General features: G+C 42.0%; 2 protein-coding genes across 3 annotated transcripts in view; one reads left to right on the forward strand and one right to left on the reverse strand.

Annotated features, from left to right (window-relative positions):
• Positions 1-10,817, reverse strand: part of LOC120046179 (zinc transporter ZIP11-like) — a 146,645-nt gene extending 135,828 nt beyond the window's left edge. For both annotated transcript variants that reach the window (XM_038991200.1, XM_038991199.1), the window contains exons 1-3: positions 10,755-10,817; positions 10,059-10,176; positions 8,305-8,343 (exon numbers count right to left, since the gene is read on the reverse strand). In XM_038991200.1, the coding sequence (XP_038847128.1) occupies positions 8,305-8,343; positions 10,059-10,166 (147 nt within the window). In that variant the 5' untranslated portion in view covers positions 10,167-10,176; positions 10,755-10,817. The remainder of the gene's footprint in view (positions 1-8,304; positions 8,344-10,058; positions 10,177-10,754) is intronic.
• Positions 10,818-16,275: 5,458 nt separating this feature from the next.
• Positions 16,276-19,272, forward strand: LOC120046178 (somatostatin receptor type 5-like). The gene has a single exon (XM_038991198.1). The coding sequence runs from the start codon at positions 16,899-16,901 to the stop codon at positions 17,949-17,951; it is 1,053 nt and encodes a 350-aa protein (XP_038847126.1). The 5' UTR covers positions 16,276-16,898; the 3' UTR covers positions 17,952-19,272.
• The last annotated feature ends 624 nt before the right edge of the window (positions 19,273-19,896 follow it).

A 19,896-nucleotide genomic window follows, 5' to 3' on the forward strand; every position in this document is an offset into this window, starting at 1 on the left:
ATAAAGAGAGATATCCTCATTATTGTTGCGTTACTATTTTTCCTTTAGTTTATTGACCACATTTTTTTTACCTACTTTTTTTATAACTCTGCATTGTTGGTTAAGTAAGCATTTCACAGTAAGTTCTACACCTGTTGTATTTGGCGCATGTGACAAACCAAATTAGTTTTTTTTATTTGATGATCATACCTGCAGGTGTGCTCTTCCTTATAGCCAATGTCCACCTAACTATCTATACATCTTTACCATCTACCTCATTCAATATCAATTGAAGAAAGGACATTCAGAATAGAGAAGCTTGCCTGCTGAGCAGTCTCACGTCATCATGGGTTATTTGAAAATCTGTATTATATGTCAGAGCACATCACATCTCAGGATATTGCACAATTAGGCATAGCAGTCAGGATTGATCTGGCTTCGGCATGTGGAGAAATCCGTTTTTTTCAAAAGCATCCCTTATTTTATGGACACTGAGGCTTCCACTCTGTTCCACATCAACTAAAAAAGGAACAACAAACTGTGCATTATCCAGAGATCAAACAGGCTATGCAATCTTGCTAGCGTTTATGGACTGTTGTTTACTGAGGCGTGAGGCAGAAGAACCAATGACCTATATCACATTGTCTCTGAAAAGGTCAAAGAATCACAATAATGATCATGAAAATTCCATACGTTCTCCGACATACGCCGACATTGAGCGTTATTGAAGCAATCGACATTGGTCAACAAACTTCAACAAAAATGTTAATAATTTTGTTTTGTTGAACCTACGAAGCCAATGGGTAATTAAGAAAAGTCACAGTAGTCATCCTGAAAAAGTTGTAACTTTGTGAACGGTCACGGATGTCTGCCTAGCTGGTCCAGTAGTCTGCACATGTCCAAGCCTACAGCTATGCTAATTCGAGTCTGCCAGCATAACTTGGAGTATCCAGGACCATAATGTATGTGGGTGTGAGATAGGTCTACACAATGAATTGAATTCAGATCGAAATTGTGATATTGACATGTGCAATATCCATATTACGATATTCTCCTTTCTTTGACACTCCATTAATAAAACAGAAACTAGACTACAGTACCTCCTCCAATGAGATACGCTACACTCCGTTCATTCGCTCTCTACACGCACAGAGAATGCTGACCAATCACATACTGGCCAATCACAAACATCCCCGTTTAGAGCGTGCAGTTAGATGCTGGTGAGGAGAGAAAGGACTTTACCTCAAAAAACCTCGGAATCATGAGTGCTGCGAGTGCTAACGAGATCGATTTGGTGCCAAAGTAGAGCGCATCTTCAGTGGTATGGCAGTATTTCGGGCTACAGGCAAACCGATGTCAACCAAATGCAAGTGTTGTGCAAAAAGTGCCTCGGAGTTGTGGCGACAAGTATATTGAATAATTTGAAGAAGAACCATCCCACACTTTATGACGATTGCATGAGGGGGGGGGTCGACAGCACCAAAGCCACCTATCTTAAACAGGCATGCCATTGCGTCTTCAAAAAAATATCTTGCAGTCACATAGGTGATAGCCAAAGACATGATTCCTATTTACACAGTCAGCAAAGACGGCTTCAACAAGATAATAAACACGCGGGACAGGATATACAAGATTCCATCTCGCACATATTTCTCCAAAGTCACCATCCCAACACTGTATAACAAAATGAAGGGAAAAGTTTTAACAGAGCGTGTTGATTATTACGCGACTACAACAGACCTTTGGTAGAACAGGCGAGCCCTACAGTACAGTAGTTTGACAGTACACTTTATTGATGAGGAGTTTCAACTGAAAGGTCGGTGCTTGGAAACACCGCAGGCTACTTCCCCGGAGATCACAGGGGAGAAAACGTTGCTCTGGGGTCGGGAGAAGCTTTCGCCCCCTGGGGCCTGAATGAGGAGCAGCAAGTGTGCATAACGATAACGGCGCAAACGTGGAAAAGGCCATGGCATTGAATGACTGGACCAGACTCCAATGTTTTGTACACAGACTGCACCTGCATCAGTAGGCTACGTGTTCCATGTTAAGGCCATTAGAATTATACTAAATGATTGAGCGTACACATAACACAATCATAATCTTCTTACTCCATCTGAATGATTAAGTGCTGCGCTTACAGCACACTATATTTGAATGATCATGCGAAACATTTCTGTTTGTTATGTAGGTTTAATAATCCTATCTATTATTATATGTATAACAATGTTAGAAAATATTTGTTTCGTTTGGTTTTGCGTTCAGTTAGCACAGTATGTATTAATTCATATTAACTCATTTTAGTTACCCTGACACTTGTTTTTTCCACGTCTGATGGAATTACCAAGTTTTCACCTAAGTGTAACCCTGCAATTAATTGACAATATTCTACCTTTGTTGGCTTGTTAATACACTATAATGGCAAAGGTATATTCACAGTAGACCTAAATCAAACCAGGGTCGTGTGCAGTCACTGCAGTGAAGGATCTTCCCATAGACATCACAAGTTGAGCTTTGAATAGTTTATCTCTACTTTCCTATAAAACATAATGTTTGTTTATCTGTACAAGTAACACAAAGCTGAGAACATCGCTGTTTCAAACACAATGAGTAACAGTCTTTGTCGGAGCCTACTGGACAGAAAGGTCCAAGGACAATAAGCAGCCAATTTCAGAAAGTCCGTCTAGGCTCACGTTCTCAGAATTAAGTGGATAAATACCAACGCAACACAAATGACTTGTTATTACGAACTATGGAATGTAGAAATAAACACAAGACACATTGAAGCGTAGCTAGCTAGATGGATTAGCTTTCTATGTTCTGTTTATTTTCGCCTACAGCAACTCTAGACAAATGTAAGTTTCCAGCACAACATTCCATCACTCTATGATGTTTGACAAGTGTGGCAGGTTATGCAAACTAAGCACAGAGACCTAGAACTCATGGAAGTTGGAACCAATAAGGAACGAGACATGATTAATCTTTGGCACAAAAAATATATATATTGCTGTTTTATTCCCTATTCATTTTGTTCTATATATTTGGATGAATTTCAAGGCGTTGAAGAAGATTAACATATCCTGCTCTTATCAGAATGTAATTCTCCTTCGCATGTGCTGGAATAACCACATTCCTCAATACTATGCATGTTCCTTGACTGCATTCTTTCTCCCACACTAGACTATGTATGCACCCAGTCATATCCACTCAAGTAAAATGCAAATGCATTGTTAGAATGTTCGTCAAACAACAATCCAATCATGTGAAGTCCCTGCGAAATTCTTTTTGCACCCAGTGGACCGTTTCAATATCGCCTACTGTATCACGTCAGGTCATCAATGATTCAATTTCAACCTCAGTTCTTTCTTTAGTGTCGTTCACTCTTTCCTACAGATGTCCTCTCTTAATTTGACCAGTTTCTCACAGCAGGAAAATAATACTGCAGCAACAGGACATGTGAATTATTATGTGGATTACAATTAATGGACATTTTTGTATGAGTTGACGCCATTTTCATTAGGGAAAATCCATTCTGAAATGTTATAGTGGAAATTATAAACTTTAGAAGTCTTTTTAAACCTCGAAGCCACTACAAGTTTGAATTTCCTGCAGCGCAGGAAAATTCTCTGCAACAAAAGAGTGATCAAATTAAGAGAACGCAAACATCTCCTCTTTCCCATCTCATTCTGTTATTCTAGATGTTTCTTCTAGACAGGAACTTGTGTTTCTATAGACAGCTCCCTCCTGGGTCTAATGCAGATGCCTCAGAAGCCATATTTCTCCTGAGCAAAGCGAAGGGAATGCCATGCATGACACCTGAATAAATAAGGAACTTGGCCAACTCCTTACCTGGAACTAATCTCTCCCTCTCCATATGTAGTGTTTGTGGACACATACATGACATTTACAAAATGCTAACTGACTCCGTGCCAAATTAGGTGGACGTCAGAAAGATGAAAATTGAATGTTGATGCACATACATAGCTGGCACAGGAGCTGGACAAAAAGAGAACAATGTCAATAAAAGAATAAAGGTACTGATTTCAGCTCCCCTAAACTTCAATCTCATGTTTCTTATCTGCAGTCTCCCTCGTCCGTTTTCTCTATTCATAGCGAGAGACATTGTAACAGTAGCGGTCACCTCTCTGGTATAGCCTAGTATCTATTTGTGACTCACCTACTTCTGACAATCCTTTCTATGATCTTTGAGGTCTGCTTTCATCAATCCAGATTCCCTCATCTCCTTGAGGGAGAGCTCACCTTTTCCCCATCCAGATTCCCTCATCTCCCTGAGGGAGAGCTCACCATTTCCCCATCCAGATTCCCTCATCTCCTTGAGGGAGAGCTCACCTTTTCCCCATCCAGATTCCCTCATCTCCCTGAGGGAGAGCTCACCTTTTCCCCATCCAGATTCCCTCATCTCCCTGAGGGAGAGCTCACCATTTCCCCATCCAGATTCCCTCATCTCCTTGAGGGAGAGCTCACCTTTTCCCCATCCAGATTCCCTCATCTCCCTGAGGGAGAGCTCACCTTTTCCCCATCCAGATTCCCTCATCTCCCTGAGGGAGAGCTCACCTTTTCCCCATCCTGATTCCCTCATCTCCCTGAGGGAGAGCTCACCTTTTCCCCATCCAGATTCCCTCATCTCCCTGAGGGAGAGCTCACCTTTTCCCCATCCAGATTCCCTCATCTCCCTGAGGGAGAGCTCACCTTTTCCCCATCCAGATTCCCTCATCTCCTTGAGGGAGAGCTCACCTTTTCCCCATCCTGATTCCCTCATCTCCCTGAAGGAGAGCTCACCTTTTCCCCATCCAGATTCCCTCATCTCCCTGAGGGAGAGCTCACCTTTTCCCCATCCAGATTCCCTCATCTCCCTGAGGGAGAGCTCACCTTTTCCCCATCCAGATTCCCTCATCTCCCTGAGGGAGAGCTCACCTTTTCCCCATCCAGATTCCCTCATCTCCTTGAGGGAGAGCTCACCATTTCCCCATCCTGATTCCCTCATCTCCCTGAGGGAGAGCTCACCTTTTCCCCATCCAGATTCCCTCATCTCCCTGAGGGAGAGCTCACCTTTTCCCCATCCAGATTCCCTCATCTCCCTGAGGGAGAGCTCACCTTTTCCCCATCCTGATTCCCTCATCTCCTTGAGGGAGAGCTCACCTTTTCCCCATCCAGATTCCCTCATCTCCCTGAGGGAGAGCTCACCTTTTCCCCATCCAGATTCCCTCATCTCCCTGAGGGAGAGCTCACCATTTCCCCATCCAGATTCCCTCATCTCCCTGAGGGAGAGCTCACCTTTTCCCCATCCAGATTCCCTCATCTCCCTGAGGGAAAGCTCACCTTTTCCCCATCCAGATTCCCTCATCTCCCTGAGGGAGAGCTCACCTTTTCCCCATCCAGATTCCCTCATCTCCCTGAGGGAGAGCTCACCTTTTCCCCATCCAGATTCCCTCATCTCCCTGAGGGAGAGCTCACCTTTTCCCCATCCAGATTCCCTCATCTCCCTGAGGGAGAGCTCACCTTCTCCCCATCCAGATTCCCTCATCTCCCTGAGGGAAAGCTCTCCATTGTACTATAGAGCTCAGGTCTTTGTCTCAGATCAATAGTCTCTTTAAAATTCCTCTCCACCCTTAGGCAGTCACGACTCCACACTCACCACCGACTGACTGCACACACCAGCATCTCTTAAATGAGCATGGGTAGGATAAGGATCTCTCTCTCCTTCACACACACACACACACACACACACACACACACACACACACACACACACACACACACACACACACACACACACACACACCTAAACATGCAAAGAGCAAATCCAGCCTTGCCTTGCTACCTGAACCTCTAAAATAATGAGGAAATGCAACCACTCCAAAGAAGGCGACAGACACAGTTAAACACAGTGGTGTTCTACTGTAAACGTTCTACAGATGCTTGTCTGAATTCAGCCCTTTGGGTTGTGTCTAGTCTGCGGTTTATTTGTTATGACTGAAGAGACCAGTGGGCCTTGTAACAATAGAAGCGCACTTCCTTCAACAAGCTCTCCTCCCATAGGGATCCAGTTCAGAGTAAAACAAAGCATAGGACTGTGTTTGCCAAGACTAGCTAAATGTCTATGCCACGGTCCCAGATGCAAGACTTTACAGCCAAATGTAAAAGCTGGGAAGAGCAGCAGTAAAGATGGAGAAAGCAGAGAGAGGAATGGTACTGAACCCCTCAGCGAAAAACTATTCCCAGCGCATTTCAGGGACTGCGTGAGCTACCTGTGAGCATCAGAATACAAAGTGAGTGAGGCAGCGGAGGAGCAGATGCCTACAACAGACTTTAATGAACAGAGCCCCACTGCCTGCGAGAAGGTCACCATGAGGAGGAGTGACGAATGAGAGAGGCAGATAGAAGCAGCTCTCGGCCTTGTCTCTCCATAGAGCAGGACTGGAGGACTGTATTTGCATTTTGCCTTGCAATGTTATTACTAAATTCCCTTCCAGTCCAGACACTCCTCAGTCACCACAAGCCAACTGTTACATTCCACTCTGATAGTACTGAGGAGTCAAAAATAGTCCTAAAGAGAAAAGTCCTAAAGTTAACCAGCACAAGGAAAAGTAGCAGGTACACAAACATACTCAACGTTTGCAGCTTATTTTCAGGTATTTTTCTACACTCTGTGTAGGCTAATAGTTTAATTCATGTTCATAGTGATCAATCAACTGCTCCTTACTTCCTCCCTCAGATCTAGACCATAGTTGGGCCCAGAAATAAAGCGAAGCCACTTCAGACCGGACACCTGAGTGTTTGATATCATCAGCTGATATTGGGGCGGCAGGTAGCCTAGTGGTTAGAGCATTGGGCCAGTAACCAAAAGGTTGCTAGATCGAATGCCCGAGCTGACAAGGTAAAAATCTGTCGTTCTGCCCCTGAACCATGCAGTTAACACACTGTTCCTAGGCCGTCATTGTAAATAATAATTTGTTCTTAACTGACTTGCCTAGTTAAATAAAGGTTAAATAAAAAAATATGTAGCTATGATGTGCTCACTCCCTGAAGTTTGTTATGGTAATGACTTAGCTTTGATATGGCAGTGAGCTACCCTGAAGCTGCAGAGCCTAACGTCAAGATATTGTATTGTCAAGTACAAAATGGTTAAACTGTTGTGTTTTCTGTCTGAACTCCTCACAGTGAAAATATTTTATGCAGGCATCAGAATGATGTAAAAGCATCAACTGCAAAATGAATTTCACTCAGAATTTGAAAATTCAGAATATAAAAATAAATTCTACCCATTTGTATGAATTATTTAATAAACTCATACTTTATGATTAGGCCAATAAAAAATGGATTGCTGCTGTGAACTTCTGGCTAGTTCAAAAATAACTACATCTCTGAAACCATAGCGGTCACTTGGCTCTCTTGATTTCATTTTAATCAAATCAGTATATTAATGTTACTTAGAAAATTTAATTATTTGGGGATAGAGACACTTTTACTAGAAATGTTAACTTAATTTCCAGTTTCCCCATGGGCACCTACTAAAGGTAGACTTCTTTCAGCGTTTGTAGTGGTGGCAACAATACCTTAAATAAATATTCTTCTTCTTACATTCTACGAGACATAGGGGAGTATAAATCAGATGCATAATTAAGATCCCGAATCAGAGAGGGCCTCCCGAGTGGTGCAGTGGTCTAAGGCATATAACAACCGGCCATGATCGGGAGTCCCATAGTGCGCCGCACAATTGGCCCAGTATCGTCCGGGTTAGGGGAGGGTTTGGCAGGGGGGGGGGGGGGTTTACTTTGCTCATCGCGCTCTAGCGACTCCTTGTGGCGGGCCGGGCACGTGCAGGCTGACCTCAGTCGTAGGTTGAACAGTGTTTCCTCCAACACATTGGTGCGGCTGGCTTCCGTGTTAAGCGGGCGGGTGTTAAGAAGCGTGGTTTGACGGGTCATGTTTCGGAGGACGCATGACTCGAACATCGCCTCGCGAGCACGTTGGGAAGTTGCAGCGATGAGTCAAATACAACAAACAAAAATTGCGAATCAGATCCCTAACTGTAAGGGAGGCGATGCGTCTGCCAAACTATCCCAGAAAGATAGACTTCTTCTTATAAGGCAGTAGGCAATACCTTTGGAAAAGTCTCACCCTTCATTTGGCTTTGAGAATCTTCAAGAAATGTTTGGAAAACAGAGAACTGAGTCCACCACAACAACTCAAAGGCTGTCACATCTGACATCTGCTCATATTCACGTGTTGACAGATAGCAGAGGAACCCTGGGTTTGGAAAAAAAGGAAGGACAGGTGTGTGTGTTCAAACGCATATTTTCTTACCCCAGCAGCAAAGCCCAGACTTCCATCCAATATCCGCTTCTGAAGAGGGGGGCAGAGAGAAAGGACGAGTGAAGTCAAACCAAGGGCATCAACAATCCAATGTGATGTTTAGTTCAGAGCAATTCCATGGTAACGGAATTACGCTGAGACTGATTTTTCACCTTAAAATGTAAACCAAACAAACACCATGTGATTTCAAAGTTTAACAAACCATATGACTCTATGCACAATGACTACTTTTAAGAATTTTAACTAAAATTGTTACTAATACACATTTACTGTGCATATATAAAGTTTGGTAACAGAATAAAACTGAGGGATATGTTACTGTAATTCTCTTACCAAACTTTGCATCTGCAGTCTTTCCAGTAAATGTTTAATAATTGTTTGACTGTGTAAATTGTTCAAAGTAGCCATTGTGCATACAGTTGTATGGTTTGTTAACTTCATTAGGGTAGGGGGCACTATTTTCACCTCCGGATGAAAAGCGTGCCCAAAGTAAACTGCCTGCTACTCAGGCCCAGAAGCTAGGATATGCATATAATAGATTTGGATAGAAAACACTCTAAAGTTTCCAAAACTGTTAAAATAATGTCTGTGAGTATTACAGAACTGATATGGCAGGCGAAAACCTGAGGAAAATCCATCCAGGAAGTGGAATTGTTTAATTTTTGTAGTTTTCTATTGAATGCCAATACAGTATCCATTGACTTAGGACTCAACGTGCACTTCCTATGGCTTCCACTAGATGTCAACAGTCTTTAGAAATTGTTTCAGGCTTGTATTCTGAAAAATGAGGGAGTAAGACCACTTTGAATGAGTGGACACTGAAGTGTCCCAGAGGTTTTTCCATGCGCACGACCGAGAGCACGCCTTTCTTCTTTTCCTTTTATATTGACGAAACTATTGTCCGGTTGAAATGTTATTGATTATTATGACTAAAAACAACCTGAGGGTTGATTATAAACATCGTTTGACATGTTTCTACGAACTTTACTGATACTTTTCGGATTTTTCGTCTGTCTGTTGTGACTGCCTTTGAGCATGTGGATTAATGAACAAAACGGAGGTTTTTGGATATAAAGAGGGATTTTATCGAACAAAACAAACATTTATTGAGTAAATGGGAGTCTTGTGTGCAACCATATGAAGATCATCAAAGGTAAGTGATTAATTTTATCACTTTCTGACTTGTGTAACTCCTCTACTTGGCTGGTAACTGTTTGTAATGATTTGTCTGCTGGCGCTGTTCTCAGATAATCGCATGGTAACAGAATAAAACTGAGGGATATTTTACTGTAATTCTCTTACCAAACTTTGCATCTGCAGTCTTTCAAGTAAATGTTTAATAATTGTTTGACTGTGTAAATTGTATGCTTTGTCGTAAAGCCTTTTTGAAATCTGACATCGTGGTTGAATTAACAAGAAGTTAATCTTTAAACCGATGTATAACACTTGTATGTTTTATGAATTTTTATGAGTATTTCTGTTTTTGAATTTGGCGCTCTGCAATTTCACTGGATGTTGGCCAGGTGGGACAGTAGCATCCCACCAATTGAACTTTCCATTTCTATGGAACTAGAACTGCTGAAGCCATTCAAATATACTGCAATTGATTTAGTGAAACTAAGGGACATATTGGAGTTCACACCAGGGACATAATAAACTGTATTTGTGTGCATATACCAGTGTCACAACACAGTAAAACATCATACAGCAGCAACACACAGAGAAACGTTGTACCAGTTCCTTACCTGTCGGCTGGAGAAGATGAAGACCAGGGCAGCCCCAGCAGCAGTCAGGCCCCAGGTGAACAGAGTTCCCAGCAGGGCCTGGGTCACAGGACTGTAGCCTGGAAGCATGGTGCCAATCCTGCGGACAGAGAGATGCACACAGTGGAGTGGAGCCGCACAGGATACTTTAGGTTGTTTTTACGACACAGTCACAGTAGCTAGCTAACTTGACGAATGTAAGGTACATTGTCAGGAAATCCCTGTAATACGAGTGCTCCAAATAACAGATAATTTTGTAGAACAAAGGCGTGTGTGCTAAATCCTGTTTGTTCAGGAACGTGACAGGGTGGCATGTTTGCAAATTACTGCCCAACCCCACAAGCGTCCTGCTTAGCTGTCTAGCTAGCTAAATAAACTTGCTTGGCAAGCAAGAAGAGAAACATTAGCTATTGCATTGTTCCATCTTTATTTGTGTCCAAAATAGTTGTCTCTTTTGGCTCTCTATCTGAAATCAATGTGCGTTGCTAGTATCATTCAAAGAGTTGGCCTAGCAGTATCAGACGACATTGTCAGATAACTTTGCTTTTGTTCGCTGCGCTGGTTATGTTGCAACGAAACACGTGCTTTACGGCATTACCAAGACACAATCGTTATCCGGTGACAGATTAATATATTCTCATCTTGTTTGAAAATCATTAAATCATTTAAAATTCTTACTGTCACTTCTGGCACGGCAAGTCGAATGTATTTACTTCCTACTTCCTTGTACACGTATCTGTGACAGGTTGAGCACTGCCCCTCGCAAGATGCCATTGGCTATTCCAGCATTTGGAGGCGTGTATTGTAATTTGATAGGACAATAAGCCTTCATTCACAAAGTCACAGCCAGCCTATGCCACTAACTTTTGACATCAATATTACAAATTGTGTTTTATGAATGTCATGTTCGATTTTTTCAAACTGATCATTTCCTGCATAGTATTATTTTTATTATTTTTATTGATTTTGCATATCACACTATATAGCTTTGTCAGGAGGTCATTTTTATTTACAATCTCTCTGGGTCCTGCCCAGCGGATGAGATAAAGCAGTTTAGCAATGTAGCAGAAAATAGGTTGAAGTACCACTGCATGGGACAGTTCAGGTAAGGTGACGTAGTTACACCCTATGAAGTGCCTCTGTGAATGTAAGCTGTAAGCTATTTTTGAATGTCAATAGCCCACGGACAATTTGCTAGGGTCTGTTATTTGCAATAGTCTGTTGTTAATAGTCTGTTATTGTGCTTGAGGATTTGTAAGTAACCATTGGGGTTATTTTCCTATATCAGCTTCAATATTTAAGCTGTCCCTGTGTTGGCAGTAGGGCCTTAAGCAGATCAATTCAGAATGTTCCTCTCAATGAATGTACTCTCCCCACTGTGCACACACTGGTTTTCATTTTCAGCTAACTAACTTTGAACCAACGTGGAATATAAGTCGAATTGACGTCTGTGCCTATTGGTCTACTCTAAGGCTTTTGCTGATCTGTTGTTCTGGTTCTGCTTAGCTTAGTCTAATTTTAACTGTAGGTACATTATGATCCTTACCATGCATGACATAGCCAAAGCTGTCAGAGCTACCACCCTCTTATGTGACACGTCATTGTGCAGACCATCTCTCAAATGCACAAGGTGGGAGGATAATGCATGGTTCAGGGTTTTTAAGCCCTTGAAACCTCAAGACAGACAGTGAGTTTTCCTTATTGTTAATCAATGGTGCTATAGTCCAGTTAAAGGCCCAGTGCAGTCACAAACGTGATTTGCCTGTGTTTTATATGTATTTCCCCACTATGAGGTTGGAATTATACTGTGAAATCAGAAAAATTATGATAAGGCCCTTTTAGAGCTGTTTAAAAATAGTTGCTGAAATTTCAACCTGTTTTGGTGGGATGGAGTTTTGGCCTGCCTGGTGACATCACCAGGTGATAAATTACTTACTAGACCAATAAGAAAGAGATTACGAACCCTCTCTGCCAATAACAGCTAGTTTTCAGTTATCCCCTCGCCACTCAGACCACTCCCAGACAGTCCTAGAAAAAAATTTGTTTGAGAAATTGCTCTTTGCTAAGAAACTATTTTTGTTTATTTTTGACCATTTTAATTGAAAACAATCACTGAAAGGTAGTTAATTGTTATGCAGAAATGATTTGATATTGAGATAAAAATTGCTGCATTGGACTTTTAACCAACTTTATTTGGTTTGTATTCAGTTGGTTCCATTTAACAAGTATCCCTGAATGGTCAGGCTGTGTGGGTCGCATCGCAACGCCCTAGATTCCATTCTGTGGAAATCTTCCGACAATACACAGCAAAGAGGATGGAGGTAAGCTCAGCTCTAGTCATCCAGCTAAAAGCATTAAGTATTGTGTGTGTGTGTGTGTGTGTGTGTGTGTGTGTGTTTGTCGAAAGTGCTTCACAGCTCTGCTTGAGTGGTCCATGCTGTGTTTTGATAAAGATGGGAGTAGAGTAAACGCAGTGGCACCCTGGAATGTTGTTTCCACACAGACACAGTGGAAATGACCTCCTTAAATCTTTGGCCAGTAAATACTCACGATTCTTTAGTTTTCGCCTGACTGACTCCTAAAGTGATCATACGTCATTTATAAAACTTCACAGCTCGACACTCTGACATACAGTGCTTTTTGGTTATTTATTTACAAACGGTACATACATTTCCTACTGTAAATGTTCAGGAGATTTAGTTGATCACAAACCAACAGCTTTGCACTTACTTTTCTAAAGACAGCTCGAAAAATGATTTGAGAAACTCCGAACATTTAGCTCCATGAAACCGAATGCCTCTAGAGTAGTTTTATGAGAGGAAAACCAGCACCACTCTATGAAGTACGAACAACCTAAGCAGGTACTGAGACTACAAAGGCATTTCTCACTTTAAAGAACAAAGGCATTTCTCACTTTAAAGGGGCCTGTAAAAGGCCAGGCACCAGGAGTTGATTTGTGTGGGTAATGGAAAGTGAGAATTTAGGGAACATTTAGAATTTAAGATCTTCTCAGATACAAGAGTGGATCAGACAGGTACAGTACCTTCAGAAACTATTCACACCTCTTGACTTTTTCCACATTTTGTTGTGTTACGAAGTGGGATTAAAATTGATTTAATTGTACTTTTTTTGTCGACGATCTACATGAAATACTTTAATGCCGAGGTGGGAGAGACTTTTCAAAAATGTGTAAAATAAAAATCATAAACAATAACAACCTCATATCTTGATTATTTAAATATTCAACCCCCTGAGTCAATACATGTTAGAATCACCTTTGGCTGCGATTACAGCTGTGAATATTCCTGGGTAAGTCTCTGGATTGTACAATATTTGCACATTATTCTTTTTTAAATGTTTCTTGCTAAGTCAAGTTGGTTGTTGATCATTGCTAGACAGCCATTTTCAAGCCTTAACATAGATTTTTAAGTCAAAACTGTAACTAGGCCACTCAAGAACATTCAGTGTTGTCTTGGAAGGCAACTCCAGTGTATATTTGGCCTTGTGTTTTAGGTTATTGTCGTGCTGCAATGTGAATTTGTCTCCCATTGTCTGTTGGAAAGCAGACTTAACCAGGTTTCCCTCTAGGATTTTGCCTGTGTTTAGCTCTATTCTAGTTTATTTTTATCATAAACTACCTAGTCCTTGCAGATTACAGACATAGCCATATTTTATTTTACCAGGCAAGTCAGTTAAGAACAAATTCTTATTTTCAATGACGGCCTAGGAACAGTGAGTTAACTGCCTTGTTCAGGGGCAGAACGACAGATATTTACCTTGTCAGGTCGGGGATTCAATCTTGCAACCTTCCGGTTACTAGTCCAATGCTCTAATCACTAGGCTACCTGCCGCCCCATAACATGATGCAGCCACCACCTTGCTAGAAAACATAACAAGTGTAGTGATTTGCCTCAAACTTAACGCTTTGTAATCAAGAGATAAAGTTAATTTCTTTGCCACATTTTTTTTCAGTTTTACTTTAGTGCCTTATTTGTATGTTTTGGAATATTTTTAGTCTGTACAGGCTTCCTTCTTTCCATCCTCAGTTTTCTCCTATCACAGCAATTAAACTCTGTAACTGTTTTAAAGTCACCTTTGGCCTCATGATGAAATCCCTGAGAGGTTTCCTACCTCTCTTGCAACTGAGTTCGGAAGGGATATCGGTCTGCTTTTTTATTTTTACCCATCTACCAATAGGTGTCTTTCTTTGCGAGGCTTTGGAAAACCTCCCAGGTCTTTGTGGTTGATTCTGTGTTTGAAATATTAATGCAACTTATTAAGCACATGTTTACTCATGAACCTATTTAGGGTTGCCATAATAAAGGGGTTGAATACTAATTGACTCAAGACCTTTCAGCTTTTCATTTTTTATTCATTTGTAAACATTTCGAAAACCATAATTCCACTTTGACATTATGGGGTATTGTGTGAAGGCCAGTGACCAAAGAAATCTAAATTGAATCAATTTTAAATTCAGGCTGTTACGCAACAAAATATGGAAAAAGTCAAGGGGTGTGAATACTTTCTACAGGCACTGTACTGTGATTATGATGGTCCTGAACGTTCCACTCGCCTGTACCACTTTAGCACCTGGACATGTTTGATGCGATGATGATGTTGTTCAAGTGTTGAACTCCAAGGTAACCTGCCTAAATGACTATAGCCCCGTAGCCTTCACATCTGTAGTCACGGCACATTTGGAAAAGAGACCTAGGTCTCAATATGTCTTCCCTGTCAAAATAAAGGTTGAATAATGAAGTGCTTTGAAATGCTGGTCATGCCACGCATCAACACCATCATCCCAGACACCCTGGAAACACTCTAATTCGCACACCGCCCCAACAGATCCACAGATGACGCAATCTCAATTGTGCTTTAGACTGCTGTTTCCCACCTGGACAACAGTGGAAATAACTATGTGAGAATGTTGTTCATAGACTACAGCTCAGCGTTCAACACTGTAGTCCCCTCAAGCTCATTACCAAACTCGGGACCCTGGGATTGATCACCTCCCTCTGCAACTGGATCCTGGACTTGTCCCGAAGCCACCTGACATTTACATAATTATTCAGACCCTTTACTCAGTACTTTAAGCACCTTTGTCATCGATTACAGCCTTGAGTCTTCTTGGGCATGACGCTACACGCTTGGCACACCTGTATTTGGGGAGTTTCTCCCATTCTTCTCTGCAGATCCTCTCGAGCTCTGTCAGGTTGGATGGGGAGCAGCGCTGGACAGCGCAACATCAAGGATGATCAATGGAAACAGGATACACCTGAGCTCAATTTAGAGTCTCATAGCAAATGGTCTGAATACTTATTTAGATAAGGTATTTCTGTTTTTTATTTTGAATACATTTGCAAAAATGTCAAAAAACCTGTTTTCACTTTGTCATTGTGGGATATTGTGTGTAGATGAGGATTTTTTATTTATTTAATCCATTTTAGAATAAGGCTGTAACGTAACAAAATGTGGAAAAAAGGGAAGAGGTCTGAATACTTTCCGAATGCACTGTACATATCTACCTCTAATCCCTCATATACCTGCAGATTGATATGGTACTGGTACCATATAGATACCTTCATTCTTGTGCATTTTATTCCTCTTATTTTTTGTTGGGAAGGGCTCACATAAGCATTTCACGGTAAAGTCTATACCTGTTGTATTTGGCGCATGTGACAAAAATTATTTGATTTGTTGGATGTGTTGATGTGTTTGTTTAGTTCCAGGTGGCTCCTGGGTCTGTGGGCTGTTGGAGTATTCTAGCTATCCATGTCTGAGGGAAAACAGCACCCGAGACAATCACTCACCCTGCATTTTATCTGCCTGCCTACTGGCCATCTTTCTTTTTCTCTCTCTCTCGCACTCACTCTCTTTCTCTCCCCATGATGAATGAACTGCCACGGAATAAAGCCAATCAGAGAGAGAAGCAAAAGACAAAAGACTAAAAACAACTGCGGAAAAAAACAAGCCTCAATAACCAGCGGGGGCTTCATTCCTGTCCACAGCTCATCCATTATAGCCAGTTTAGAAGGTGGGTGGCCCTAGCGGGAAGTGGTGGGGTGTGTGGCAGTGGGGGCTAGTTCAGCTCTGAGTGACCCCCCCCCGAACTGTGAGGGGAGTATAGGAGAGCAGAGGGGTGGGTTGGGTGAGACAGAAGGATGGGGTGAGGGTAAAGAGGAGAGAGGAAGAAAAAAAAAAGAAACTGGATTGCACTTTGTGGAGAATGTTTAGTTTAGTTATCAAAACAAAAGTATTGTAACAGATGGGGCTGGCTACACCTTGGAAACGGCATAACAGCGGGGCCGGGAGAGCCAAGGGAGCTTATTAGGCTTATAGGAGAGCCAGAGGGAGACTGATGGGGCTCGCAGCCGTGGACACACACTTCAGTGCTGCATGGGGAGATATAAAAGCCCTCTCACACACAGCGTCCAGCTTCACTGAAGTGCTCCATTTGACATGGGTGTGAGTTTCTTGCCACAGAGAATGCTTCCTCCAGGACACCAAAGGACTCCGCTTGAAAGATTTTAAAGAAAAAAGAAACAGTTGGTTTGGACAGCATGTGACCACAGAAATTGCCTCTTTGAGGATGGATGTTTTCTTGGGCTAAGTAACAGACAGGTTTTTGGGGTTATTTTTGTTATGAGAATGCTAATGGTGGACAGTTACTGTCAAGCTGTTTGCAGAGGAAAAGACCGAAATGTTTTTGAACTCTAACTGTTATTGTGACTTTTGCTGCTTTTTATCAAGTTTTTCATATTTTTTTAAATGATCCACAATTTATCCAAACCAAACATTAAAAAACGGAAGCATTGAGCGAAGATGGACTCCTCATTCACCTCAGAGACGTTTCACAATGCGGGGTCGATAGCTGACCCCACCACCAGTTATGTGGACGAGGACATGTATCTGCAGGAGGATCTGGATGTGTTCAGTGTGACCATGGCTGTTCTCTACCTGGCTGTGTGCATCGTAGGGCTGGGCGGGAACACCCTGGTCATCGTTGCTATCTTAAAGCTGGACAAGATGGCTTCTGCCACCACGGTGTACATCTTCAACCTGGCCCTGGCCGACGGCCTCTTTATGGTGGGCCTCCCCTTCATCGCCATGCAGAATTTCCAGAACCACTGGGCATTCGGGGACCTGGCCTGCAAGCTGGTCATGGTCCTGGACGGCATCAACCAGTTCACCAGCGTCTTCTGCCTGACCGTGATGAGCATTGACCGTTACATGGCACTGGTTGACCCGCTGCGGTTCGCCCGCTGGCGCACGCCCAGGCGGGCCAAGATAGTCAGCGGCTTCCTGTGGCTGTTCTCTCTGTTGCCTGTCCTCCCCATGACCATTCATTTCTCGGCTAGGGACGGCCTGTGTAACCTGGACCCCCAGGTGGCTTCCGACTCCTGGTGGCTGGCCTTCATCACCTACACATTTGTCCTGGGCTTTGCTCTGCCCTTCCTGGTTATGATTGTCTCCTACACCGCCTTGGTGGTCACATTGAGGACCCACCGCCACCAGGCCAGCTCCCCAGGCCAGGAGAGCCCTCGCCTGGAAACCCAAGTCACCAAGATGGTGGTGGCGGTGGTGCTGGCATTCGCCGTGTGCTGGCTGCCGTTCTATGCCTTCAACTTCTGCTCGCTGTACCATACGGACCTGGTGCTGACCTTCGCCAGGTGCTTTGAGTTTGTTGTGCTGTTGTCCTATTCCTGGAGCTGTGCCAACCCCATCCTGTACGCCTGCCTCTCAGAAACCTTCGGACGCCACTTCCTCACCCTCCTCTGCCCCACCAAGAGGTTTCCCAGTGTGCAATGCAACCCTGACACTGAGCGCTATGACCTCAACGATACAAGCGGGATGGGCAACAGTGCGGTGGCATAGAGATTCCTGAAAAACATTGGAAACTTTTTTTATGTACGCCAACTTTCCCTTTAAATTATGACATTTTATTCTGTGTCTTTGGACATGTCCTTTGTATATAAAGGAGGTTGGTAAAGATTAGTGTGTTTTTCTATACAAGTGTTTCTACATACACTTCTGTACAGCTGTTTTTCTACAGGATAATAGGTTTTCTATTTCCGCACCGCTCTGACTTGTTCTCTAATTTCATTTCTAATAAGGCTGCGGTGAGGCCCCGCTGCTCTATCACACCACTGTAATTCGATTTTCCATAACTAATTAAATGAGGAATAAATTCTGTGACAACCGAGAGACAACAACAGGTGGCATGTAAACAAGATGGTAGCTACAGTATGTGCCGCTGGCCAAGACAAAGATCTCCCAGAAGACCCACAAAAGAAGTACACTTAATGACGGCAAGTTTGCTATGTGTCCGTCTCTCTAGCAAGATCGTGTCATTGAGATGGCGGCGGCGGCAGGGGGGGGTGGTCATGTAATGGATTTGCCTTGTTAGTGTCCTGACCCGCCATAGGAAGAATTTCACATCAACTTTGTCTGGACATTTTCAGTGATGTCATGGAAGTCAGCTCAAAGATGTTTTCTTTATGGGAAATTCTTCCTACAGAACTGTTTGGGATGAGATACAAAAGACAAGTAGAAAAGGTGTTTGGTTCATCCCAAGATTAGTCCTATATTGAATGTTCATTGAGTAAGAATGTTTATACTGTAACTACGGATGGTTTTTACTTATTAAAATGGTAATAGAGTGAGGTTTTTCCTGATAAAGGAAGATGAATGAAACATGAATTACTTTATGGAAACTTTATGATCGAGCAACTGATTCTTTATCAAGACAATGGACAAAGAAAATACAAGACAGAGAGGGATGGCATAATCATCTTTATCATCATTATTAAAACCTATTGTCGTGTTAAATTTGTTTCGCAATTTACAAATATTGTTTATGGATACGTATTACATATTGCTGATTGAATCTCACCTACTCACTACAGTATCGTCACCTTTCTGTTTTAAATATTAAATCACACGGGAGAAAAGTAACTGATGGAAATTGAATTGCATTGAAAACATACAAATCACAATTATGTGTTTTGTCTTCTTAGGTTTATTACAAAAATGATTAATCTGTGAGGCTCAAGTTAAACTACTTAGTAGCATGCGTGTATGACTGTAGCCTACCTGGTATATAAACAGTTTACTTGTGGTGGATTGTGTGGTGAAGTCACATTATGAGAGAGGCTCTGACTTGGGTTGCAAAGGGAGGGTATATTACTGGAAACATTTCATGTTTACCAGTAAACTACCAGAATTTTGGTAACTTTCAAGGATCGTATGTAGTCTATCACAAGACATCTAGTGACCCTTTTTGGTACTTCAGATTATCACAGGTGTCTGTAATTATCTCTGGCCCTCTGTGTGGCCTTATCACATGTAAAATATAGGAAATCATTGAATAAGTTGATTTTAAAATAAAAAATACAATTTCAAAGCTGTAAAACAGGATCCTAAATATAAACCTTAAATTTAGTGAATACCATTGATGTTTAATATGAGGGTTTCAGCATGAAATATCCTACATTTTTATTTATTTTATTATGTCAATATGTATTGGTTGTCATCAAACTGGTGGCAGTTGTGAAAAAAGTCAATAGTTGGAAGAGTTGCAGAGTTAATTGAAAATAATGGCTTTGTTGATTAGATGCTTTTTTCATTAATTAGGTTATTTTCCTCTTTAAACAGAAAAGTTTAAAGAGGAGTTGACGTTCCACTGGCTAAAAAAATGCTCCTTTTCAAGGGTTCACTGACAGATTTCAAACGAGTGTAAATTGTCGCTTATTTTTGTATTACATTTTTTTAAATAACTTCTTATTGCAAAGGGAAGATATTCAAAAAGATGTGGAAGCTT

This window comes from Salvelinus namaycush, chromosome 4, assembly GCF_016432855.1.
Source record: "Salvelinus namaycush isolate Seneca chromosome 4, SaNama_1.0, whole genome shotgun sequence".
Lineage (NCBI taxonomy): Eukaryota > Metazoa > Chordata > Actinopteri > Salmoniformes > Salmonidae > Salvelinus > Salvelinus namaycush.

Coding starts and splice junctions, on each gene's coding strand:
- LOC120046178 (XM_038991198.1), top strand. CDS start 16,899: ATGGACTCCTCATTCACCTCAGAGACGTTTCACAATGCGGGGTCGATA.